General features: G+C 40.3%; 2 protein-coding genes across 5 annotated transcripts in view; both read right to left on the bottom strand.

Annotated features, from left to right (window-relative positions):
- LOC118853366 (L-lactate dehydrogenase A chain-like) overlaps positions 1–10,249 on the bottom strand; it is a 32,087-nt gene extending 21,838 nt beyond the window's left edge. Inside the window, exons 1-2 of one of the 3 annotated variants that reach the window (XM_036763386.1) lie at positions 10,141–10,249; positions 8,924–9,060 (exon numbers count right to left, since the gene is read on the bottom strand). In XM_036763386.1, coding sequence (XP_036619281.1) covers positions 8,924–9,060; positions 10,141–10,234 — 231 coding nt within the window. In that variant the 5' untranslated portion in view covers positions 10,235–10,249. Of the gene's footprint in view, positions 1–8,923; positions 9,061–10,070 lie in introns of all 3 variants that reach the window. The other 2 variants (XM_036763384.1, XM_036763385.1) reach the window with 2 other exon arrangements.
- A 3,110-nt stretch (positions 10,250–13,359) lies between these two features.
- LDHA (lactate dehydrogenase A) lies at positions 13,360–25,836 on the bottom strand. 2 transcript variants are annotated; one of them, XM_036763433.1, is made up of 8 exons: positions 25,762–25,836; positions 22,174–22,326; positions 19,648–19,765; positions 18,538–18,711; positions 17,891–18,064; positions 16,580–16,697; positions 15,840–15,963; positions 13,360–14,129 (listed from the first exon to the last, which is right to left on the bottom strand). In XM_036763433.1, exons 2-8 carry the CDS (start codon positions 22,300–22,302, stop codon positions 13,965–13,967), a joined length of 1,002 nt encoding a protein of 333 aa, XP_036619328.1. In that variant the 5' UTR covers positions 22,303–22,326; positions 25,762–25,836; the 3' UTR covers positions 13,360–13,964. The 2 variants fall into 2 exon arrangements, with proteins under 2 accessions (XP_036619328.1, XP_036619329.1); XM_036763434.1 differs by having other exon boundaries at positions 25,750–25,819.
- Between the last annotated feature and the right edge of the window lie 591 nt (positions 25,837–26,427).

Genomic DNA, 26,427 nt, shown 5'->3' on the forward strand with positions numbered 1-26,427 from the left:
AACAGATGATGAATGCCTAGACTATAAGATGCTATTTGAAGGGCAGCTAATGAAATTGGTCTATCAGTATATATCTCAAACAGGTACTGCAGATGGACAATAAGCTCAGGCCAGTGTTGAATAGGAAGAAAAGAACAGACTAGATTGCATTTTGGAAAGCACACAATGCTTCCAATTATCCCAATCTGTTCCTTGACACAAAAATTCATTTTTCAATCCCAATATCATCTCAATGTTTCTGTATGGCTACAAATTGCCTACAAGTTCTAAAAAAATAAAAATTGCAAGTGACCAAGGTATTAGAGAAGTGCATGATGGGCTTAAGTAGGTCTCAGCATATCACCAACTACAATTTGGGCACAAGACATGGCATAAAGGTTGCTTATATAATGAGAATGAGCCAAATATTTTAAGACCCAAAGGTAAGACAGTAGTGCAATTGAGTAGATCGTGTATAATTAATAGAAAGATGTTAACAAGAACCACAGAAAGAAAAGGCATGGATAAATTTTACATGCAAAGCAAAAACAGTGCCCATATTGACTAATATAGATCTACTGAAGTATAATTTCCCAAACAGTGATTTCAAAACATCATTAGTGAGATGTCAATAGATGAGATATTTATGGTACTTCAGCTTTAATACACACACACACACACACACACACAGTTATGAGAAACCACGAGGAGGCTCCAGAAACTATTTATACATGTAATAACTTTGGTTAAGGTCAATCAATCAGCAAGTATTAATTAAGCATCTTGTCAGTCAATAATCATTTATTGACCCACTATGTGTTAGGCACTGTGCTAAGTACTGGGGATACAAAAAGAGGCAAGAGACAACTCCTGGCTCAAGGAGCTCACAATCTAGTGGGAGAGACTACATGCAAATATGTACAAAGTAAGATATATACATGACAAATGGAAAATAATTACGAGGAAAGGCACTAGAATTAAGAGGTTGGAAAAGGTTTCCTGTAGAAGATGGGACTGGAACTTAGAGGAAGCCAGGGAAGCCAATAGACTGAGAGAAGAAGAGATAGCATTCCAGACCTGGGGGACAGTCAAAGAAAATGCCTGAAGCTAAGAAATAGAGTGTCTCATTTGTGGAAAAGCAAGAAAGTCAGCATCATTGGATCAAAGAATACATGCTGAGACATAGGGCATATGAAGATTGAAAAGGTAGGGGGGGCTGAGTTATCAAGGGCTTTGAATGCCAAATAGAGAATTTTGTATTTGATTCTGTTAGTGATCAAGTGCGACCTTTTGACTGAATCCAAATCTCACAGAACAAATCCCCTTAAAAGGATTTGTTGTGTGAAGTTCAGATTCAGTCAAAAGGTTGCACTCAAGGACCTAGAAGCCTACATGTGGCTTCAAGACTGCAGGTTCCCCACTGCAGCATAGACACTGATGAGCTCAACAAATGAAATAGTATAGAGAAAAAAGAGAGCCCAGAATCCTGTGGAATACCTAGTATATTCCAGGCTCTATGGTAGACGCCATGGCTACAAACACAAAGAATCAAACAATCCTCAAATAACTGCTTTTTGAGGGACTGGAAATAATTCCTTTTCCCCTATACCATAGCTTCCTTAAGCTTTACTCTTTATTTTACAATAAATGAGTCAATCAATGAGCACTTAAGTTCTTACTATGAGCCAGGCACTGTGTTAAGAACTGATACACTGAAAGGCAAAACAAGGTCCTCGTCCTCAAGATCATATTCTAAGAGTTAGGAGAAAACAGATAAATAACTGCTCATCCAAGATATATATAGTGCAGATAATTTCAGGGGGAAGGTATCTAGCGTAAGGTGGGATTTGAGCTGAATTCTTGAAAGAGACCAGAAAACTGAGAGGCAGAGGTGAAGGGAAGAGTATTCTAACCATGGGGGAGAAGAGGCACATAAAGGACTTCTTTCTGAAAAATCTCCTCAACTCATAATTTAGTTTTACACCAATGACTTAATATTTTTATTTTATGTTAAATTAAGCTTAGTTCATTCATAGATGTAAGATGGATTTTGGTTTAAGCAATAATTCAAACTATGAAAAAGCCTATTTACAAAAAAGAAATTGGAGGCAACCTAGTATTTAAAAATCTGATTTGTACTCCACTTTACAGGTATAATGTGATTATGTACAGCAAAAAAGCATTTCCTTTTTTTTATATGATAATAAAAAGTGTTTGGCATTTTCCCCCCTTGAAGCTGATTGGGTTACTCTTTAAGAAGTAACTTGTAACAATATAGACTTCTAGACTGCCAATCATCAAAAGCTGTGGCTGCCAGTCAACTTTAGCCTGAGTCAGCAAATCGAGTAACACAGAAGTCAGCTGTCACAAACTATTTATAAAGTGAAGCTGGGCTGAGTCAAAACATCTTCCCCATGTTTCCTCTTCTTTCCTTTTTCTCTTCACTCTTCTCTGCCTCCCTTTGCTACCATATTCTCCTTCTTCCTTTCCCTATTTCCCACACCTCAGTCTTTCAGGATATTTCTTTTATACATTCAATAAGCATTTATTAAATGTTTACTATTTGTCAGTCACTGTGCTAGGTATGAGTTTCTATGGATAAAAATGTAAATCTAAAATAGTCTCTGCCTTCAAGGAGCTCATATTATATTGGGAAAAACAATACATACATGTAAGCACAGACAAAAGATATACAAGGTAATGGGATAGTGGAAGGGGAGAGAAGAACTCTTGTACCTGGTGAGGGGAGGGGTTACAGAGGTTTCATGTAGAAGGTGGTATTTGCACTGTTTTATAGGAAACAAGATCCTATAAGGCAGAAGTGAAGAGCAGAGTGCATGCAGGCATAGGGGCTATTCAACGCAAAAACAGGAGTTGTGCGTATTGTGTGTGAGGAACAGCAAGAAGTCTGTATAATATATAATTAAGGCTAGAAAGGTAGTTTGGGGCCAGGTTGTGAAAATGAGATTAACAACACACTTACCTCTCAGGGTTGTTGTGAAGATTAAATGAGATGATATTTTTAAAGTGCTTAGCACAATGCCTGACACACAGAAAGCACTTAATAAATGTTCATTTCCTTCCTTCATTACCTGGATTTAATTAGGCCCTAAAACGCAGAAAGAATTTCGAGGGAGGGAAGTGGAGGAGCTAAGATTACAAGCTGTGTGAGAATTAGGGGATACTACTAGACAGCATCCTGCAATATAGGCAGCAGAGTTATTTCCTGCATAACTGAAAGTTTTGTACTGGTGAAGTAGCTCCTGGCCTTCCCATTATCAGATAACAAAGCACCTCCCAAGGAGTACACAGTGCCTTCTCTCACCTGGCAAACTCTTCACTCCCACCCCAAGTGTTGTAAAAGAAAACAGGAGTCAAGGAAAGGTCATGGCACTCAAATGAACAGAACCAGAACTAACAACCCATATCCTCACAAAATACATAAATCTTTTAGAGTTCTTTGCTTGTGTCAGGTCAGTCATTTATATCACTCCACTACCTAAGATTAGGATGGTTAGATAGTTGCCCAAGGCACATGGTCATGTCTATAGTTGAGAAAAATTAACTCTGGCAAATATGTAAATTGGAAAGGGAAGAGCTGAAACTGGGAGATCAATTAGACTATTAGGTAAATTTATAGAGAATATGACTACGATCTTGATTCAAGGTTAATTGAGGCAGCTAGGTGGCACAGTGGATAGAGTGTAGGACCTGAGGTCAGAAAGACTGTATCCAAAGGATGTATCCAATGCTTTCTCTCTCTCTAGGACATTCAGCAAGGGAGTAGATGGGATTTCTCTCCTCTCTTTCTCTCCCTACTATTCTCCCCCAACTCTCCCCGCCCCAACTGTGGCTACACATAAGAACATGTATTTATCTAGATAAGCTTGAGACTGAACATCAAGTCCCAGGCTGCCACTTCCACTTTGTCTCCTTCCTTGAGCACAGATCCCACAACAACAATCGAGAAATGGATTTATAGCCTTGCTACCTTGTTAGTTCAAGAGGTTCCAAGTCCAGTACTGGCTGCACAGTAGGAAAAGATTTTCCAAACTGTACCACTTCACAAAGAAAAGCACTACTCTGAGAACCCTAAAGCAGTAAGACTAAAGAGAACCAAGTTATTCCCTGGTTGACTAGAAGATATGGGCCTTGTGAGATTCTTGGACAGTGCAGATCCTAGTTAAATATGAATTAGCAGTCCTGGATATTTTAACAATTCCACAAAGTTGCCTTTACTTTTCCAGAGAAGTGTCATGAGTACAGCAAGTTTTTTTGAGATAGTTTATGTTCTTCTGTAATAACTAATGTTCCTTTGTGGGGGACAGTGTAGGTTATGTTCAGGGAAACCTAGTACCTCCACTATGAAAGCTGCCAATCAATCCCTTTTCAAGGTTGCTTTCCACCTTCACCAGATTATGCCACTCTTACCTGTGGCTCTAAGAAGCTGTAGCATGTGCAGTGAACACACCCCAGTAAACCGTTTAAGCACATGGGCTTAACCAGGTTGAGGGTAACCCAAGGATCTCAAACCTGTTAATGAGTTAAGGGGGTGTCTAACCCAAGCATGTGAAGACTTCCCCTGGTGGAATGGGCAGATGATTAGAATTAGTTCCAAAGGACATGAAGGTGGCTGAAGCAGGCACTGGAGGGGTCGTGAGTGGAAAAAGTTTAAGGAGCCCTGCTGTAGAGGACTTAGAGCTTGGTTAGATATCAAAGACACCAAGGTCATCCACTGCATCTCAAGCCATCACCAGTCATCTTGACTTTGTCTTGCTAGTAGACTTTGATGACTCTGGAAGAGACAGTGATACCAACGACTTTGAGCAACTCTGCCTCAATTAAATCCAATTTAAGCTCAAATCAAAAAGACATCACCCATATCATTTTACCATTTTTACCTATCTCAAAGTCCTGTGGTAACAGGCAAGTGACAAAGCAGCAAACAGGGAGCTGTAGTCACAACCCTGCACACAGGCAGCCCTGGCCACAGGTTCATCTTCTCAAATGAAGCAGAATTCAGCAGCCCCCTGGGTGTCTAAGCAGTCTTTTCTTAAGATTAAACTGCTCACCTCATGGTGTAAGGAAAGGGCTAGAAAAGGTGCCTTAAAAATTGTCTGCTTCACCCAAACCTGGCCTGCTTATCTTGGTGGGAGGGATCCCATCCTGTGGTTGAAACACAAAAAAATGTACACTTTTGCAGAGATGATTCCACTATCAGTACTTGCTTATATCAGTTCATGCTTATACACAACATGAAATCCAGTAAATCTGAAAGATGAACAGCTTGCTGCTAGAAAACTCACCAGGTACCAAATCCAAAAAGCAGCCTTAAGTTAAACAAGGATAGCAAATAAAAGCCAGCTTACCAAAGTTGGAGCTGGATATACCTTTTTCGGGAGTGGTCTCAGTGAAGGGGAGCACCAGGAAGCTGGCGTAGGTTTCGTAATAAGAAGCTAACCTAGTCAACAAGCTTGTATGCCTACCAAAAGGTGTGAACAACATACTCATAATAATGCAATTGCTACTTGCAGGAAAATGCCATGCCACCATCATCAGCGTGCATGCTCCCATCATGACGAACCCTGATGAGGTGACAGAAAAATTTTATGAAGGCCTGGAGACTCTCATCATCAATGTGCTGAAAGAGGTCAAGCTTATAATTCTAAATGACTTTAAATCTCATAATCCTAGGTGACTTTGATGAAAGAGTAGGCACAGACTACCAGATATAGCAGGGAATCCTTGGGAAGAATGGAATTGTAAACAGCAACAGCAATGGTTACTTACTACTGAAGACTTGTGCATCTCATGACTTTCTCATCACTAAAATTTCTATTTACCTAAACAGAATAAAACTTCATGGATGCACCTTCACAGCAAACACTGGCATTTAATAGAGTGTATCATTGTAAGGAGAAGAGAGACAGGGTGAGAGTGAGGAAAGTGATGTGCAAAGTGCTAGACTGACCAGAGACTTATTCTCCCCAAGCTAAATGTTAACAGTCAACAAAAGTGGTGGCCCAAAGGAAAGACAACTATCAGAAGACTTCATGTCAACAGATTAGAGTGCTTTTCCAAGCAGGAACAGTTCATTGCTAACTTGGAGAAAAAGCTGAGCCAATACACAGTTGGTAATAGTGGAAAAGAAATGGAACAGCTTTCAGAAATTTGGTGTACAGCACTGCATTTATTCATCCTGGCCAGAACACTCACAAACATCAAGATAGGTTTAATGAAAACAATGGGGAAATTCAGAAGCAGATAAACAAAAAAATAGAACTCCCCAGGATTTACCAGCAGGATAGTTCATTGGTCTCTTAGAAGGCAATGTTAACTTCCTTGAAAATAAAGTGCAAGTGAAGCTTAGAGAGATGCAGGATTCTTGGCCCAGTAAGAAGGTAGATAAAATTGAGTTTTATGCCAATAGTAAAAACCCAAAGCACTTTTATGATGACCTTTTATGGGCCAAAGATCTATGGTGCATCTCAACTACTCAGTGCTGACAGAGCCATATTAATTAATGATAAGGATATGATCCTGGAGAGATGGGTTGAACATTTCCATAGCTTTTCAACAGACCATCAGCAACCAATACTGAAGTCACTGATTATATACCTCAGGTTGAAGTCAATCCCTTTCTAGCCGAATTTCCAACTGATGAAGGTTTTGAATACCATTAGGCTCCTCTCCTATGGTAAAGTGTCTGGTGCTGAGATTTACAAGGCAGGGGGTCCACTGCTCACATAAAAGCTGACTGAAAATTTCCAGGTTATATGGTAAAAGGATGCTATCTGCCCAGGATTTCAAGGATGCCTCCATTGTCCATCTCTATATAAAGGTAAAGGAAATGGATTGTCCTGTGATAGTCATGGGAGGGGGTAGGGTAGGGGAGATGGGGTGTCTCTCTTAGTCATTTCTGGCCAGATTCTTGCCTGAGTCCTCCTTAATAGACTGATACTTCACCTGGAAGATGGTCATCTACCTGAGAACCACTATGGCTTCAGAAAGAGCCAAGGAACTGTCAATATGATGTCTGCTGCCCAACCACTCCAGGAGAAATACTAGGGACAGAACAGAGATCTATACACAACATTCATCAATCTGATCAAGGCCTTTGATACTGTTAGTCATGTTGTCTTGTAGAAAATTATGTCAAAATTTGGTTGCCCAATCAGTATTGTCATGTCAATTTCATGATGGCATGCTTGCCTGGGCTCTGGATAGTAGACAATGCTCTCCAGCTTTCCCAGTCAACAAAGTAGCGAAGCAGGGCTGTGTGCTTGGCTCCCATGCTTTTTTTTAAGCATGATGTTTCCAGCAATGTTGTCAGATTCCTTCAATGAAGACGAAAATAACATCAAGGTCAACTACCAAACTGATAGTAACTTGAAAAGGCTACAAGCCAAGACTAAAGTGGAGAGAGAGTTGGTGCGTGATTTTCTGTTGTTGTTGCTGTTAGCAGATGATTGTGCATTCAATGCAGCCCCTGAGGCTGAGACGCAACAAAGTATGAACTGATTCTCTGCTGCTTGTGCTAATTCTGGCCTAACAATTAACACACAAAAAAAAACAGAGGTTCTCCATCAGCCAGCACTGCACCATCCATACAAGGAACAATCAGTGACAACAAATGGAGAAATTCTGAATGCTGTGGATAAGGTCACTTACCTTAGCAGTACACTTTCCAGGGATGTATATACATAGATGAAGAGGCTGACACAAGCAGTCAGAGCTAGTGTTTGGGAGGCTCCAAAGGAAAGTATGGGAGAGAAAGGTATTAGGCTGCCTACCAAAGTGAAGGTCTACAAAGCTGTTGTGTTGTATGCCTGTGAAACTAGGACAGTATACCAGTGCAATGCTAGAAAACTGAACCCTTCGAATTGTCTTAGGGAGATTCTGAAGATCACCTGGCAAGATAAGGTACCAAACACTGAGGTCCTTTCTGGAGCTTAATTACCAAGCATTCAAATTCTACTGTGGAGAGTACAATTCCAACAAGCTGGACACATTGTTTGCATGCCAAATACATATTTGCCTAAAAGACTATTTTACAAGGAACTCATGCAAGGCTGGCATTCACATAATGGTCAGAAGAAGTGATACAAGGATGTTCTAAAGGTCTCTCTGAAGAACCTTGGAGTCCATTGTGTGACATGGGAGACACTGGCATGGCCCAACATGGTGTGCCAAGACTAAAGATGGTGCTGTTGTCTATGAATGAAGCAGAACTGCAGTAGTTCAAAAGAAATGTGAGCTATGCCAATTTAGAGACGTCTCTATACCAAATCATCATACAGACTATTTGTGCCCGACCTGTGGTAGGGCCTTCCAAGCTTATATTTGTATGATCATATCAGACATACTATACCTTGACTCCAACATAATGATGTCATTTTGGTCCTCTTTGAGAACAAAGGATAACTACCAACCAATGTTCTTTTGGATCTTTTTTTTAATTCAATTTTATTTTTATTTTTAGTTTCAGATTCTCTCCCACCTTCCACACCTCTCCCACCCACTGAGAAGGCAAGAAATGATCTTCTGAATGTTTAAGCATTTTCTCTGGCAAAAGAAATCAACAGTACAAACCTAACACAAATACAGTACCTTTTTTAGAAGGGAGCTAGTTACCTACTTTTGGGAAGACCCAAAACATGCACCTTACCTAAGGTCTGTTTTAGAGATTCCCTCACGTATTTCAGGGTGAGGGCAATGAGCCAGAGAAAAAGTCTAAAACCCCTCTTTTGGTTCAGGCTTCCTCAGGACTAACTTTCTTCAAGTAAGTACAAAGCTCCTTCTGGGAGGGGGTCCCTTCACCACAAAATCTTTCAGTAAATCACATATACACTCCTGAAGATGCTGTCTCTAACCTTATCACTGTCAACATTTATCAAGTGCCACCACGTGTGCCACTTTATTTCATGCTAGGTCCATCACTTACCCTCATTAAGATACTGATGGCACATGCCATGCCAACTGCACCACACCCAACAATGGTGACCTTATTTTGAGCAGATGTCTCTTCTTTAAAAAAATTCTCAATTAGTTTTTCTTTGACTGATGCCATTTTGGAAATCTGAAAGGGAGATTTCAAGTAATTTTAAGCAGTAGACATTGAACAGTATCAGCAAATTGTCATCAACATTTTAAACTTTTAACCATCCAACATATTAATCTAATTGTTTAAAATGCATGATATCCAAAGGTATAAAAAAAAAATCCAAGATGTCTGAAGGTATATAGAAGAACAATACAACGGGGAAGCAAACAAGCAAAACAAGAGAAGACAACCAGGTCAGAGGGACAAACTGGTATCTAGTCAATTTGGAGACAACAGTGGGTCTACTCATCTTTTCTCTGAAAATTTTACTTTACTATCCCTCAAGTTCTTCCCCCCACCTTCCTCATCCTTCCCACTGCAATCACCCTAGAATAATTATGCTCCTAACTCATCAGCCTCTTTCTTTTTATGCCCTTCTTTATGAAACTGGCAAAGTAATCTGCTTAACACCCTTGCTCTGGTTCCACTCAAAAACTTCCAGTGCCTAATAAATTAAAAGATTTTATTGGTCGGGAATACAACTGGAACTGAAGGTCCTTTGCTATCCAGCACCCACCTATCTTTCCAGCCTTATTTTGCAGTATTTCCTTTTGTTTACTCTGCTTGGAGGCCAAGCTGGACTATCCGTCCAAGCCTCTATCTGAAAGGGATTCCCCATCGTTTGTATGCTGCGTCTCATCAAACTGTGAGCTCCTTTCAGGCAGGGGCTGTTTTTGTTAATGGGTTGGGTTTGTGATTTTTTTTTGGGGGGAGGCGGTTCCTTTGAATTCCCAGCATTTGGCAAAGTGCCTGGTACACAGTAGGCACTTAATAAATGCCGGTTGGCAGCGCTCTGCCTGGTTCTCTCACTTTTATCAAAGTTTTATTTCCGTGGGAGGAGCCTGTTCCCCCCATTCCACGGCACACCCATCGAGGCCAGGCCCCGCCACCCTCCCCTCGCGGACGGGCCTATCCCGGGCCTTGCCCACATAAGGTGCTCAAAAGACGCTGGCTGAAAAGAAACGAGTCCCATTTCCCCCTTGCTCACCCTCACCCTCGGGGCTTCTCTCCCTGACCCTGGGGTCGGTCAGCTGCGGACCCGCTACACCAGTATCTCTCGCGACACCAACTGAGTGGCCGGTTTAACAGAACAACTGCGTGTAGAAGGCCTACAGCTACCGTTACCCGCCACGCGCCCTCCTGCTCACGCATGCGCACAGTCCTTGGCGGGCTCCCTTCCAAGCCTGCCTGCGCTTGCGCAAAAACCAGCTGTTCCCGCAGAGCCGACTGCAGAGCCAAAACCCGGAGGGGAGGTGCTTCCGGTCTGAGACGCCTTAAGGAAGCACCGTACGCCGGTGCGCCTGCGCAGCAGAGCGCCCCCGGAGCCGGGGAGCGAGACTGATGTCTCCCACCCCTGAAGTCCCACGTGGTGATGGGCATTGCCACATTTCTCCAACAAGCTGGAATACTTTGGGGGTCCCTTCATCTCCCTCGGGTACAGACCGCCTCCTCCTGTGAGAGCCCCTTGAGTGCCTCCATGTGCTAGGAGGAAGCCTAAAGAATAGTCTTTCTATTTCACATTACCTTTATCTCTGAATTGGAGATACTATTGTTAGTTTGTTAAGCCAAAATGAGACTGGAGAGGGAAAAGCGCTTTGGAAATGTGAACTCCATTAAAAGAAACTTAGAACCCTCTCTTTCTTTAAAGCAGAGTCCAGAGGATGTAGTGGAATATTATTTCTCCATAATAAGTGGAGACAGTTTCAAAGAAAGCTGGATAGGCTTAAGTGAACCGATGCAAAGAAGTGAGCAGAACCAGAACAATTTATACAATGACTACAACGTGGAAAAAATAAGCCACTTTGAAAGATTTAAGAACCATGATTGAGCAGATGATGAGGCAAGATGCTACCGAAGTCCTGACCAGAGTGGTATAGCACTCTGGGTGCAGAATGAGATGTCTGTTTTTGCACTTGGTCAACGTTAGGTTTTGTTCTGTTTGACTATGCATATTGGCTTACGTGGGTTTTGTTTTGCTTTTTTTTTTTCCCCCAACGTGCATTAAGGAGGAAGGAAATTGGTTGGGAGAAGGGAGGTTAGAGGTAGTTTTTCCTAGAAAGAAAAGTATCATTTGAATGTTTTTTTTTCCAAGAATGAGCGGAAGAAAACCTAAGAAAGGCTAAGAGAAATCACAAACAGGACAGTTTTGAAAGTTATATGTTGAATTTATACATACTTGAAAAGCAAGCTGTAGTAACACATTTGCAGTTTCTTGTATGATCTTTTTTCTTTTGTACATTTGGAAGGGCTTGATATTTGAGAATTTCAGAATTTAAAAAAAAATCTTAAGTGCTACCTCCTAGAACATGGCTTTCCTGAAACCCCTGATTGTTGCAGCTATCTTCTTGAAATTTTATATGTAATAAAAATGCCAGGAGAGCAAGAACTGTATTTTTGATTAGTTTTTTTGTTTGTTTGCTTTTTGGTCTCAGAACTCAAACTCAGAATTCAAGTAATTTGAAAAATGTTTAAGAACAATGCATATTCCAGAGTATGGATAACGTGAACTTCTAAGTTTTTTTTATCTTTTGTTCTCATATCACCTTCATCTTCCAATACGGTCTTCTCTGCCCCCAAATAGCCATCCCTTATAACAAAGAAAAAAAATCAGCAAAACTAACCAAAACATCAGAATCAGACAACATATTAGTAACCTCCTCACCTCCAAAAAGAAGAGTGTGAGGCACATTTTCCTATCTCTTCTTTGGGGCCCAGTCGGTCCTTTTTTAGCACTGTGTTCAGTTGTTAGTATTTTGTTATTCTATTTACATTGTTATAGTCCTGGTACTGTTTCTTTTACTTCTAATCAGGTAAACTTGAATTTTTAGCAAAGTGACAACTCTGACCTCACAGAATAGGAATTGATTTAAACATGACATAAGCACATACTTTATTAAAAAGAAACACATTTTAAAGTATGTAGATAAAAAATATTTGACAGGAGACCTAGAATCAACATCAAGGATGCACCTGCATCTACTTTGCTAAGATTGCTAAAATTGACATATTTGTTCCCAGGATCATCAAATCACAGCTCAAAGGAACCTCAGTGATTATATCTAGTTCAACTGTCATTTTATAGAGGAAAATAAGGCAGAGGTCAAGTAACTTACCCAAGGTCATACAGTTCAAAAAAAAATTAGTGCCAAGATTTGGCAGTTTTTGCTTGGGTGTGTTTTCCACACCCTTTATTCCCTTTCTTCCTTATTGCCTCCTGGGTCCCCACCCTTGATAACCTATTAAAGCCCAAGGCCTAGATAAAATATTCCTCTATGAAACCCTGGTCCTTCTTCCGGATGCCCCCATCCAGAAGTGATCGCTCCCTTCTTTGAATCAATTTATGGCATGTAGCATTTCTTTGTATTTCCCCAGTGGGAAAAAAAATGTGAAAGTTTACTACAGCGCATCTGCGCATCATAGGCTCTCCAGTATTTGTTGAAAGCTATTTGAGGATCCCTGTTCTTCCTCTATTCTTTTTGTACTCAACTGGAAGTTAATTCACACCCAAGATTTCAATTATCATCTTTGTGTAATAGTTTCAGTAATGACCAACTAAAATGAACAAACTAAAAAAAGGGCAACAGAAAGGTACATATAGAGAACTAACTGCAATACTACAAAGGAAGAATGCAGAAATGGTACAAGATTTGGCAGAGAAATGTACGACCAAAAAAGAGATGAGCTGGTACGTGATGGTAGGTGATTGGCAGTAATATGGGCAGGGGGGGTGGGGTGCAGTTTGTTTTATGTACACACATAACTTTTTGTATTTCACCATTTTCCTTTTTTTTGTATTTTTTTTTAAGTTTACAACAGTCAGTTCCACAAGTTTGAGTTCCAAATTTTCTCCCCTTCCCTCTCCTACCCCCTCCCCCACCCGGCATGTAATCTGATATAGGTTCTGCATATACCTTCACATTAAACTTATTTTCCCAATAATCAAGTTATAAAAAGATAACCAGTGAATGTATTCCATTGGTATCCACTTGATGTCAGAAGAGCTAGAGGGAGGTTCCTAACAAATTAAGCAGATCCTAAATTCAGGACATGGGAGTTACTCAAGACAGGAAGGCATGAATGGTTGTGAGCCACACTGTTGGAAGGGGAAAGAGTACCCACACTGATGAGATTACACATCTATTGAAGTGTCTGTGCCAATGCTGACTTGTTATACCCCTCTAATCTTGATCTCTATTTTTTTTTCTTTTCTCAGACTAAGCAACATCTGAAACTTTTAAGCCTAACATCTCAGCCTAAAATGGAATAAACTGATTATCTCTTTGTTGAATTATTTATTTGTTGTTTATTCAGTATTTAGGGTTAGTATGACACTTGAGTAATTGATTGCATCATTGTACATATACAGATCTTTTTATATAATATGGAAATTTACAACTATTGAGATATATATATATAAATATAGACAAAATCAGGTCCTCTGGAAAGGTGATACATAGTGCCTGCTGTAGAGCCCTAATGAAGGGGAACACAAAAGTAATCAATGCATCAATAAAGAATTACTACTGTGTGGTGTTTTGTATCCAGGAGTGTTGTCTTCTGGACCTATGGGAATCTATAGCACCTACATACATGGCAGGTAGTTCATATACCTGTGGGGCGCCGGCTCTGCTTGATGCCAACTACTGAGACTATACAAGTCACATCCAGCATCAGATGCAAACAACAACAGGGTTTAACAAATAGTAGTCACACTGTACTATTCCCCATTTCTAACTTTAGGAAGAGACTAGAGTGTGTTCACAGGTTTTACATTTCTGGTGTTCAATCACTAATCAGAGGAAAGATTTGACCTATTTGAAAAGTGCGTCATACATAACCCCTCAACGACTGTTCTCTCTTGATGGCGGCACATTAAAAGGTTTTAAAATTGCAGCTCCTTCTGGATTCCCCAAAGAGTATCTGCGCTCTTCTTTAAACGGCTTTCCTCCTCCGGATTCAGGTTTACCTTCACCACATCTGAAATGCCGTTCTGCCCCAAGATACATGGGACACTAAGAAAGACATCCTCATTAATGCCATATAGGCCCTGAAAGACAAAATTAGATCATATTTTCTTACATACCATACTCTGATGTCTTCTACTCTGTCCAACGGACAAGTATAAATACAACAAGACAGTTGGAATCGTTTAATTGGCTTTTTTAGCCTAAGATGGGCTTGCAGGGGGGTCAGATCACCATCAACAGGTATGTCTATTAACCTCTATTATCCACACTTCCCAATCTATTCAAATAAGTACCAGTATGCTTTATATAGATATCCACATAAAATAAATGTGGTTTTTATATTTTATTACTATGTATTGAATTCCAATGTATACATTCTAGTTTACTGTCCATAAATGATACATTTCTTTTTGTGCACTGCTTAGCAAATTAGACATTTTTCATTTCTATTCTAAATGTATATTACCAAAACGCAATTTGCAAGCTGAAGCCTTTTTTTATCTCAATGAAATGTTCCCTATGAAAGGGGAATTTTGAGCGAAGCAATGTTCAATTTCTATAACCACCTGACTATAATTTATTTTTTTTTAACTGGCAGCATGCTCAAGGGACATTCTTCCTAAAGTAAAACTATTTCATGAACTAAGAATTACTAAGCTGGAAAAGAACCTCTGATTATCTATGATATCTATAGTCTATCTAACCCTTCCCCAAATCAGGAATCCCACTTACAACATTCCAGACAAGAACTGGAAAATTCACTACTACCACCACTACTTCTGCCCTTTGTCTGCCCCAAGCACCTTATTTTTTTAGCCAGCTCTTATTACTAGAAATTTTATTCATGTTGGGCTGAAACCTGCTTGCCTTTAAGTTACTCCTAATTCTGACCTCCATGACCAAGCAGAACAAGCCTCATCCTCTTTTCACAGAACAGTGCACAATTACTTCAACCAATGCTTATATGGCTTTCCCCTCATCTTGCCCTCTTCTCCTGGACATGTTCTAGAGCAGGGCTTCTTGAACTTTTTTCACTCAACTCCTTCAGTACTTCTTAAACTGTTTAAGAAGCGCTATTCTAGAGCTTATCATGTCCCTTCTAAAACATAGGATACCCAGAACATATACTATTCCACATGTGGTCTAAGGCAGAGGATGATGGAACTCAAGTCCCCTCCACTCACTTCTAGACACTCACTATATATACTCACACTTACAACTCTTTCTGAGGCCCCATGGCATAGTGGAAAGAATACTAGGCTTGGAATCACGAGACTCAGGTTCAACACTTGAACCTGAAAGTTACTAGTCGAATAAGTCACTTAACCTCAGAACATCAGTCTCCTCATCGGTAAGATGGGAGATAAAAATACTCACACTCCCTACCTCACAAGACTGAGAGGAAAGCTCTGTGCAAACCTTAAAATGTGAGTAGTTTTACGTTCTAGCCATGTCTCCTCTATTAATTATATTAATTATTATTATATTAATTATAATGTATAATTAATATAATTAATTCTAATAATCTGTGGAGTTGATTTTGTAAATCTAATTGCAGGATTTTACATTTATCCTGATTATATTTCATCTTGCTTCACACTCTACTATTCTAGCCTGTCAATGTATTAGTGTTCTAATGCACTTATCGAAAATAAAACACTCATTGACTACATTGTCAAGTCCCAAAATCTATAGTCGTGACTATTAACTTTTTTTTCCATGTGTAGAAACACTCAAAAAACAAATACAACAACTCCATTTAAAACCATTTACCTGTAACAGGTACCTACCTTAATCATGGTGGAAATAGGATGCACTCTCCTAAGATTTTTCATAATGCTTTCTGCCAGATCTGCCACAGACAAGCCAATGGCCCAGGAAGTGTAGCCCTTCAGCTTGATCACCTCATAAGCACTGCCAGTAATAAAGAAGGGGAGGGATTGAGCAGAAATAGTTTTCAAAGAACAGTTAGGTAACGCAACAAAGCAGAAATCTTCCCTATTCAAGGATTTCACCCTAACATTATTCATGAGCTTTTTAAATGAAATTTTTGGTGCTTTTGCTCCATACTGTGTTGTGTTGTGTGCGTGTGTGCGCGTGCGTGTGTGTTCAGCAATGTCAGGAAGACCCTACAATAATAGCATTAGACATAGAGAAACTAGGAACGTTTTTCTCTTGAGGATAAAACTCATACTGCACAAAAAGACAAAATAAGTTACTTGTTCCTTTTACATAATGATCTCTGAAAACAATGATGGTCTCCACCATGAATGAGAACGGAAATCTTTGGACCATTTATGGAAAAAAAAAATGAACTAGAATCCTACAGGATAAGGCATAGGCAATACTGCTGATAAAATGATGAATCCATTAAATGTTTTTGAGCTTTAACATTTCTTAAAAAAAAAAACACATTCAACGGACTTTTTGGAGGTTTTTTCCACATAAAATCATTCAAATGGAAATTGGAATTTCATATTTTACAAAGATAAAAAAATTGCTACTAAAGTATTACGAGATCCTTACTAACCTTTCAACCACCTGTTTATGAACATCTTTCCAATTCTCTGAATCAGCATCACTTCCCAAAGAAGGATGAAGACCCTTCAGAGACACACCAGCAACATTGACACCACTCCATACAGGAACTTAAAAAAAAAAGTCCCAACACATACAAATTAACTTCCAAGCATTCTATTAGGAATTATGGCTTAATTGTGTATTTTCCTCTTAATTTTACCCCTCTGTATTTCATTCGGAGAACCTTCTTAAAGAAATGCAATGCTGCTCCCTTACATAATCTTTTTTTCCGTAATAATATTTCATAATATGGAGATAAAACTACCAATATACTTTCTCTTTTTTAAATCAAGAATGGTATGATTTGTATGCAACTAGACTAAATAAATGCATTATCTGTAATGCTGTCAATGTTCATTGCTTTTTTTTGTATTTCCTTTTAATTCTATACTCAAAGGTGTTGTTCCACTCTCATTTAATTATGGGAGTTTTCTATAGCTCCTTATTCCTGAGCATCATCTAACTGCCTTATAAGATCAAGAAAGGAAGCAGAAGTAATTTCTACTAAGTTTCTACTAATTATACTTTTACCTCCAATGATCTTGATGGCATTTCTAATATCTCTATAACGTGCTGGACCCCTACCCCACCTCAAAAAAAGTGAAAGGTTTGTATAATTGACTATTTGGTTAAACATTTTTAGGGGTTCCCTGAATAGACATTCTTCAAATATTTAATAGCCCATATTTATATACTACTTTAAAGTTTAAGTACTTTTCTCAGGACAATCCCATGAAGAAGAATTATCATTCTCTTTCTGAATATAAATAGGCCCTCTAGGAGATAAAACTTGCCCAGCTCATGCAGCAAGTAATTAGCAAAGACAAGAGCTGAACTTGGATCTTTTCTGAATCTAAATCAAGTACTCTTTCCACTGCATCATTATATTTCTCCACATAAGGAGAGCTATGACAGATGTGGGTAGAATTTAGTCCATAAATCATATTCTACTTGGATTACAAGGCTGACCTTTTCAGAGCTAGCCAGTTCAAGTAAAATATAAACACCAGTGTTGCTGACCATTGCAATCAGGTTAGTAAAAGTTGTACTGATGACAAGTCGCACTTTTTACCAACTGAATTGTAGATAATAAAGCCAAAAACATAGCCCATTCCTTAACAAAAGGTGGGGTTTCATAAAACCATTCATTACAGATAAACAAGACCTCAGATTTAGTTCTAAGCAGCTTTAAAATGTCACTTAAAATAGAACCCTTGATATTTTTTAAGAATATATTCTGGGTTCTATGGGATAGTCTTACCACTGGAGTCTCCATGTTCCCCAAGGACCCATCCATGACAACTTGAAGAATGGACACCAAGTCTCTCCCCCATTAGGTAACGGAAACGGGCAGAATCCAGATTGCAACCACTTCCAATAACACGATTTTTAGGAAAGCCACTTAGCTTCCACGCCACATATGTTAAAATATCCACTGTGAAGAAAAAATGTAGACAATATGTTAATGTCCTCTGGCAGCTAACTGCTTTGAGTATAAAAATAATGCCTAATCAATACTCTTGGTATCCCTGTAATATCTATAGTACAATGAACCTAGCAAACATTTATATAAAGGTGTGGTCTAGTACAATCCAACGTAACTCTGGTGCAAAAGATTATAACAGAAGCATCACATTAACACCAGGATTCCCCCTTTAAACAAGTAACTGTTTATGGTAAGACCATTTTCCTGAGAACTACACGAAACTCTGTATTGTAGTTTTACCAGGGCATAACTATTTAAAAAACAGAAATAAAATCCTAAGGAAAAAAAAGGAAAACATGAACTGATAAAGTAAAAATATATTTTTACAATATGACAGACTCTCTTAAGGTTTACTATAGTTCAATTTTGAATTTTAGACAAGTTTGCGTCAAAAGATGTCTTAGGAGTCAAATAAATCTTACCTGGATTGGAAACAATAAGCAGCTTGCAATTAGGGCTGTATTTAACAATATTGGGAATGATGAATTTAAAGATATTCACATTACGCTGGACCAAATTAAGACGACTTTCTCCCTCCTGTTGACGTGCCCCAGCCGTAACAATGACCAGTTTTGAGTGTGCAGTCACACTGTAGTCTAAAGAAAAGGGAAAAATATGTAAAACATAATACCTTCTACATCTTGACTTTCCTCATCATGGTTTCAATATATTGGAGAGTCAGCATAAGAAATTAAATGGGAATTTTGTTAGGAGTTTTGCAGAAGCTGCAGATGACACATTTTCTAAGTTTAGAAATTCAAACGCATAAAATATATATGTATAGTATTGTATAATACCAACTCAAATTTTATAACAATGTACTAAAGAAAAAATTGAGATTTCTCTGGTAGGGAGGGTCAAAAATTTTAGGATTTCCCAGATAGAGGGGGGAGGGGGGCAAGGTCATGCTCCTAACCCCTGGAAAGTGGAAGGGACAATTTAGCTTTATTTTGCTTAATAATAAAGCTAAGAATTGTTTAAAATCTGATAGCCTACAAAATCTTACATACACATCCTTGAATTTCCTGCAACCTTGACTTTTTTCTATTTCCTATTCAAAGTGAAACAATGTCAACCCAGAAGTTAGCAGAGGAACATTTACACATAATTAAACAGATGTGAAACCTACAATTATCTGGGGGGAAAAAGTAATGACTATATCTCTTCCATACCATGGACAAACTATCTTAATTCAAAAAGTTTACAGGAAAATGAAATAGGTAGTAATTAATTATCTAACAGAAATCAATGCCAAAAATATAAATCTTTGAACTCCTAAAAATTACTTTCCACAAAGATAACAGAAATTAGGTTGTGAGAATTACATTATGAAACATTGAAGAGGTGATAGAGTAATGCAGAAGGAGACATTTTTAGATGTGGCTAATATGGGAGTTGGTTTTGCTTGACTGGGTTTGTTAAAGAGTTTTCTCTTTTTTTGGTCTCTGGGGGGAGGTAGGAGGAAGAAAAAACACTTCATAAATGAAATAAGTAAAATTCAGTTAAAACCAAAAAAAACAACAAAACCTAACCTTTGCCAGAAACAATCTTTGGTGTTTTGAGGAAAAGGCTGCCATGTTGGAGATCCATCATCTCTCCCTTTAGTTTGTCTTCTATCACATCAACTAGGGCAAGTTCATCAGCCAAATCCTGGAAGAGATATTTTCAATTAAATTAATTTCAGTTCAAATAATTCAATTAAAAGGAATTTTCTAGATTCCTCAAGAACACGGAAAATCTCTTTCACACACACGCGTACGCACACACGTGCGTGCATGCGCACAAGGCCTTTGACTCAAATCCTACACTCATGCTCCATCATGACCTTGGATTCTAGAAAGCTGACTCAGTGCACCACAAGCTATGTATGTCAGATCTACCAAGCTGGAAAGACCGCAAGAATTTGCACAATGACAGCTTGCCATCAGAGGACCAGAGACACTTATAACCAGAAGGTTGCCAACTGTGTGATGACATTTTTGGGGGAGGGGGGGAGCGGCTGGGCAATTCACAAAGAGGGCACTAAGACCTTCAGGGAAGGAGTAGCCATACTACCAAAAAGTCAGGTCTTAGAAGTTGTAATATTTAAAGAACTATACTGTGGTATGAAGATCAAAAACCACATTGACCTCACCCTAAAATTGGTTATAATTTAGTAAATCTGGGCTACAATGACTCATGTTTGAATCCTATCTCAGACAGTAGGTCTGTGAGCCTGGGTAAGGCACTTAACTTCTTTTTTTCTCCTACCTCACAGGGTTGTCTTAAGGATGAGTGAGATAGCATTCTGCAAACTTTCCAGCATTATTAGTAATGGGAGTGTTAATCCTAGACAAAGTGCTCTAAGAAGGTTTGTTAGGAGGTACTGTTAAATTTCCAGATACCAACACCTGGATCCAAGGTACAACAAGCTAGCCCTCTCCCCTCTGAAAATTTGACGTATTATAACAGATTAATATGCTGCTGCTTCCCTTCTGTCCCTCTAGTTCCCATCGGCAGCTGAAGCCTTGCCCAGAGTCCTCACTGTCACTATTGTGAAAACCAGAGTTGAAGAAGCCCCTACAATGCCTTTCACAAAGGCAGAACTTTATTACCAAAACACTGGAACTTCTGTTGCAAGGGGTATAAAATCTCCTTTTCCTGACTGCGGCTTCTACCTACTCATAACCTCAAATCCTGTAAAAATCCCTGCTAGAAGATGCAGCTTCTCTGATGACTAGAATTTGTGGCACGAATTTATTTTTTTTAAATCTTCAAGGAGCTCAAAACCCACTTTCCTAATAGAAACAATGTTATAAAAGGTGGTTAGTTGATAAAGAATGACCCATTCAGCAGCAATGTTTCAATTGGCTTTTGTGCTAGTCCAGCAACCCAATTTACCTTTTATTAACATTGTTTCTATGGAAAAAATTCCAAGCTCCAAAGAGACAGTTTACACACTTGGAATTAAATTCATTTTCAAGTTGAGGACTGACTCAAATGTGTAATTGATTACATTAAATGTCTCTTTCTCTTGTTCAAACAATTTTTTAAAAGAGTATTATGATCTGACTTTTAACTTTCTGTTGATTAAGCCAACTGGTACTAAGATTTCAAAATAGCTCACTCAGTTTATTCTTTTATTGTCTGTCGCTAATATGAAAAAAACCATAAAGCAGTTTCACATCTGAGTGTGTGATACCAGGGAAAACAGATAAAATCATTACTCAGCTTTTAAAAATGTTTCCTGCAGTTGAATAAGAATTTACCTTCAGCTTAAAAAAATTACCTTGACACATAATAGAAGCATATATTTATGATTCATTTTTACCTTTTACTAAGTGCTTTAGTTATTTTGATGTTTACAATGTTGTGAATTAGGTAAGTAACCAGATTTGTGCCTATTACCCTATGTTGCCTTCTTATACAAGACAGTAAACAGGAAACGCTTCAAAATTCACACTATTGGCACACCTGTGCTGAAATGATCTGCTTTAAAAGGGGGCAAAGGGAAGAACACTAGCACTGGAGTCAGAAGACCTGGGTTCCAATCCTACCTCTAGGTAGCCCCAAGCACTTACATCCCACACCTAGCTCACAAGCTCCAATTGACAATAGTTGTGGGGTAAATTGCAAGTGTGGAGAGAGGCCTTGTAGTTGACAGCAGGTTCCGCTTCAGTGAGTAAGAAATATATCACAGGACACAGTACAATCCACTCTAGTTTAGACATAAATAAACCTTAATTACTTTATATATAAAGTACATCTAGATATCTGAAGATCTACACAGATAACATGAACTATGTAGATTTTTATCATATTCTCCCCCCTCCCACACTTAAGGAGCTTCAATGCAAACTTCCTGGTATGGTATTTAAATCCCTTTGTGAACTTCTGCAGATGCTGTCTTCCCTCAAGAAAATAAGCTCCTTGTGGGTAGAAACTGCCCTTATTTTTGTCTTTTTTTTTATTCTCAGTGCCTAGCACTTAATAAAATGCTTGTGGAGTCAATCAGCTCCTACTAAGTACATGGCATCATTCCTATGAATGGGCCTCTGACCCACAGGACTATTACTTACCTTTGTTAAAATACTGATGGCACATGCCATGCCAACTGCACCAACCCCAACAACAGTGATCTTGTTCTGGGGAACCTGTTCTTCCTTTAGGACATTCAAAATCAGCTGATCCTTGACAGTAGATGCCATTTTGGGAGATTTCTGGGGAGATATCTGGGAGAATGAAGGTTTAAAAAAAATCATGTCATTTCACTGTTGGAGCTAATCACACTATTATCATGAGTTACTTAACCATACTAACTACACTGACTGTTGGCAGGCTTGCTCAAGTCTGTCCTTGCTATTGTAGGCATGTAGCTTGTAAAGACAAAGGAACCTCTGAAGTGAGGGAGGGGACCAGATAAAAAAAGGAGGCAAGGATGGGGGAGGTAGTGAAAGGTCTAAGTTGGGGGGCAGTGATGGGGAGGCTCCAACCCCTCACCTTTGCCTTCACACAAACAAAGGTTGTTTGTTGATAAGTGTAGCCTCCTGAAGCCATCTTGCCCCATCGACTTCCAAGCTGCTTTTTAGAAAGGTATTTCACTGTTGCCTTTGTCTGTGACAAGAAGTTGAATGGCACTCCTACTCCAGTTCTCTTAGCACAGGGGAGCTGACAACACACTGCTCTGTCTGGCAGTTCACGTGGGGAACAGCGTGAGTAAAGGGAAACTGCCATTAACGGTCTAGGGGACAAGACCCCGAGGCAGGCTACCACCAGCATTGCACATGCGCAACTCTTGCCTCCCTCCCCAGCTCAGGCCAAGTCCCAGGGGACTGCCTCTGGGCCTGCGCAGGCGCGGGGAGGGGGAGGGGGGGAAGAGGGGGCCAGCATGGTACATTTGCGTCTTCTCTTGGGAAGGGAGCCCAGTTCGGCTTTCATGGGTCTATGGCCTACCAGAGGGAAAGAAAAGGGCCTAGGGGAAGGGAATGGTGGTATGCATAACTATCTCCCCCGCCCCGCCCCAATTTCAGAATTCAGAGATACAGGCTTCCTTTTTTCAAGGGACTTAGCTCCGGCGCCCAGGACACCTCAAGGAATGGGATGCTGCGGGTTTCAATGAACTCCTCCCCCGTAACCATAAAATTCTGCTCCCTTTGGAAAAACTCAAAAGCAGGGGCAGTGACTATCGGTAGCAATCCCCTCCAAGTCAAGACAAGAAAAGCTGATTGTAGAAGACTTGAATCGGGTCTAGCAGCCTCAAACTAGATGTAGGTCGGACAACCAGGAAATCATTTAGAAGGGTATTAAACCGGAATCTATAAACTCTCCGTTTTATTCTGCAGCCATTATTTTATTATTGCAACACACCCTACAATAAGCATATAGGCTGACAGTAAAGCAATATTCTTCAAAGGAAATTCAGAAATAGTTGCAGGAGGTGAACCAGCCTCGAACACTGGAGAGGAAATTAAATTTCTTCCATTAACGCTGTATTTGCAAATACAGCACTGTGGTTACAGGAATTAATTTCTTTGGATTTCCCAGAACTTTAGGATAGTAGAATAGGAAAGGGATTTTGAAATCTAATCCCTCAATCTTTTAGGATTTTGTGAGTGTGTGGTTGTAGCTAATGATAAGCTAATAGGAAGCACATATATTGGGTGTGGTTAAATGTAACACCATATCTAAGGTTATCTAGAACTATATGTATTCCTATAATAAATCTCATAATAAAAGTAACCCTACACATAATGAACATAATATGTATGGTATCTATAGTTCTCCGTATAGTATATAACTACATATATTAAATGTCATAAAAAGTAATACTCCATATAATAAATGGCATTTACAGCCTTAGGCAGTGCCTGGAACACATATATATATATATATATATATACACACACATACATATACATATGTGTATATATATACGTATGTATGTATATATATAGGCGGCACTCAAATAGTTCTTAGTTGATTGCAAATGCATCTTGTCCAAGCAGCAGACACTCGTAAAGAATGAAACTGGCAAGATCAAGAAGCAAAAACTACTTCCAGAGTTCAGTCCAACAGCCAAAGCTCTATCAAGCCTCAGCCTTAAGCTGTAATTCTAAACCAAGTCAAAGCTCCAAGAGCCTTTAAAAGATCTCCAGTTCGACCTCTTCCATTTACAGAGAACTAGAAATAATCCCGTAAAGACTAAGTGACTTGCCCAGTACAACACAGTTGCAGGGGGCCTTGACCCAAATCTCCCGGTTATTCCCAGTCCGTATTATTAGTGATGTGGAAGAACACTTTAAACCAACAACATTCTCTCATTGCTTAAGTTCTGACAATATACAGGTTGCGTGCAAAATTCAGAGCCATCGATTTGGTTATATGAAATGTCGAATTGAGTTTTCTGTGACTGGTTCTAACACAGTACGGGTTAAAGATGTCGGAGACTTAACACTAGACAAAAGGTGGGGGGGAGGTTCCTCTAAGGAAAAGGTCAAACCCTCAAGCACCATCACGGATTTATTTTACAAATCAGTCCAGCAAAAACCCCCAGGGGAATTTAAGCCGCGGTCCCTCACTTGAAATCAAGTCTCCCCGTTACAAGGCAACTCTCGCCAAGGGGGATTATCCTGCCGTTAAGGAGCTCATCTTCCGAGCACATTGGTCCTGGAGCTCCTGCACCTGGCACAAAGACGTTTAATAAAAGCATGGGTTGCTGGGACTTAGGACTCCAAGCCAAAGGCTTCAGCGCTTCAGCAAGCGGCCAGCAGGGCGAGGGTACAGGATAGAGAGACTTCCCTTTCATCCCCTCCCCCACCTCGGTGTGCTTTTAGTAGTCTCTGCCTTAATAACCCATTCTATCTCTGAGCATGCTTTCCCTCGGGAAGTCTCCGGGCAGCTTTCGCTCTCAGATCAGACTGAGAAAGCAGATTGGGCTTTTCCTCTCTAGTAGTCCCTCTCCTCCCCTAGGCAGCCGAAGCTCCTTCAGGATCCACAGTACACTGCACGTACAAGGTGGGGAAATGCACCACCCTTGCCCGGATTCCTGGGGGACTGCCATTTGGCCAATGGGTCTCTGAAAGCCTCTCCACCCCTTCCCCCGCTCGGCGCGTAGTGGGACGGAAACAAAAAAGCAGTCACTAAAGTAAGTCTATTGGTCCGACTATTCAACCCCACATGGCCCAGAGGTCCAAAGGGAGTGCCAATCACAGGCTCCGACTCTTACCCCGTCCAGGTGAAAACTCGCAGCCTCAGCTTATACCAAGGGTACACGAGAACTAGGGGGCTGGCCACAGGGAAATAAAACTACGATATGAGCTTTGGCACGCTGGGGCCAGAGGTCAATGGAAACCGAACAGAGTGGGCTGCGTGGTCCAGAGCACGAGACCATGCCAGCATTCCTAAGTCATTTCTGGACAGACAGGGTGGCCCAAAACTGATCCATCCCATGCCTTGGCCGGGGAAGTATCGAGTCGGCTCAGAACCAGGACCTCTTTGGACCCCTAGGCCCACAGCACACTAAGTTAGACCACCACCACCCCACTCCCGCCAGTAAAAACCCTCCCTATCCCTCCCCACCCTGGGAGCCAGATCCACTGATCTCCCGGTTGCTTTTGCATCTTTCCCTCCCTGCCCCGTTTGCTTCCCCAAAATACCCAAACTCGAACCGAGGTTGCTGGTCAGGCTGCGAAAGTTCTGATTTGGATGTGAGACTGCCGCTCCCAGACTCGCGCGAGTCTGGCTGGCGGGAGGGGCCTTATATGTGCCTGAGAAAAGCTGACGTCAAGGGGGCTGGGAGCGGACGTGCGGGAACCCACGTGTGGATCGGGTGGGGCCGGGCTGGGACTGGAGGAAGGACTGAGAAGTGGCCTTTAATGGAGGAAGACACATGTAGATTGACTGAGAGACCTATCCAGACCGGGTGGATCCCTGCCCCAACCAAGTCCTTCCGCTCTTGTCCACCCAAAGCCACCGAATGTAGTCCCATTTGCTGCTCCATTCCTTTCCCCGCTTACAGACAGCCCAGAGTGCAAAGACCTAGATCAAGGAGAGTCCACAAAGAACCGTTGGTATTTTCTCTCACCTTTAGAGATCACAGAGCATAGCTGTATAAAGGGGAGAATAGCACCTATAATACCTTGCCTACCTACCTACCAGAGTTCGCAGAATCAAAGGATCGTGGATTTAGAACTGCAAGGAACCTTAGAGGTCATCTAGTTTAACCCTTTCATTTTCACAGAAGGAAACTGGGGCCCAGAACGATTAAGTAGGTAGCAAGTGGCAGAGTCTTGATGCAAATTTGGGTTCTTTAGTCCAAGTTCATCACTCTTTCC

This window comes from Trichosurus vulpecula, chromosome 6 (assembly GCF_011100635.1).
Source record: "Trichosurus vulpecula isolate mTriVul1 chromosome 6, mTriVul1.pri, whole genome shotgun sequence".
In the NCBI taxonomy this organism is placed as follows: Eukaryota; Metazoa; Chordata; class Mammalia; order Diprotodontia; family Phalangeridae; genus Trichosurus; species Trichosurus vulpecula.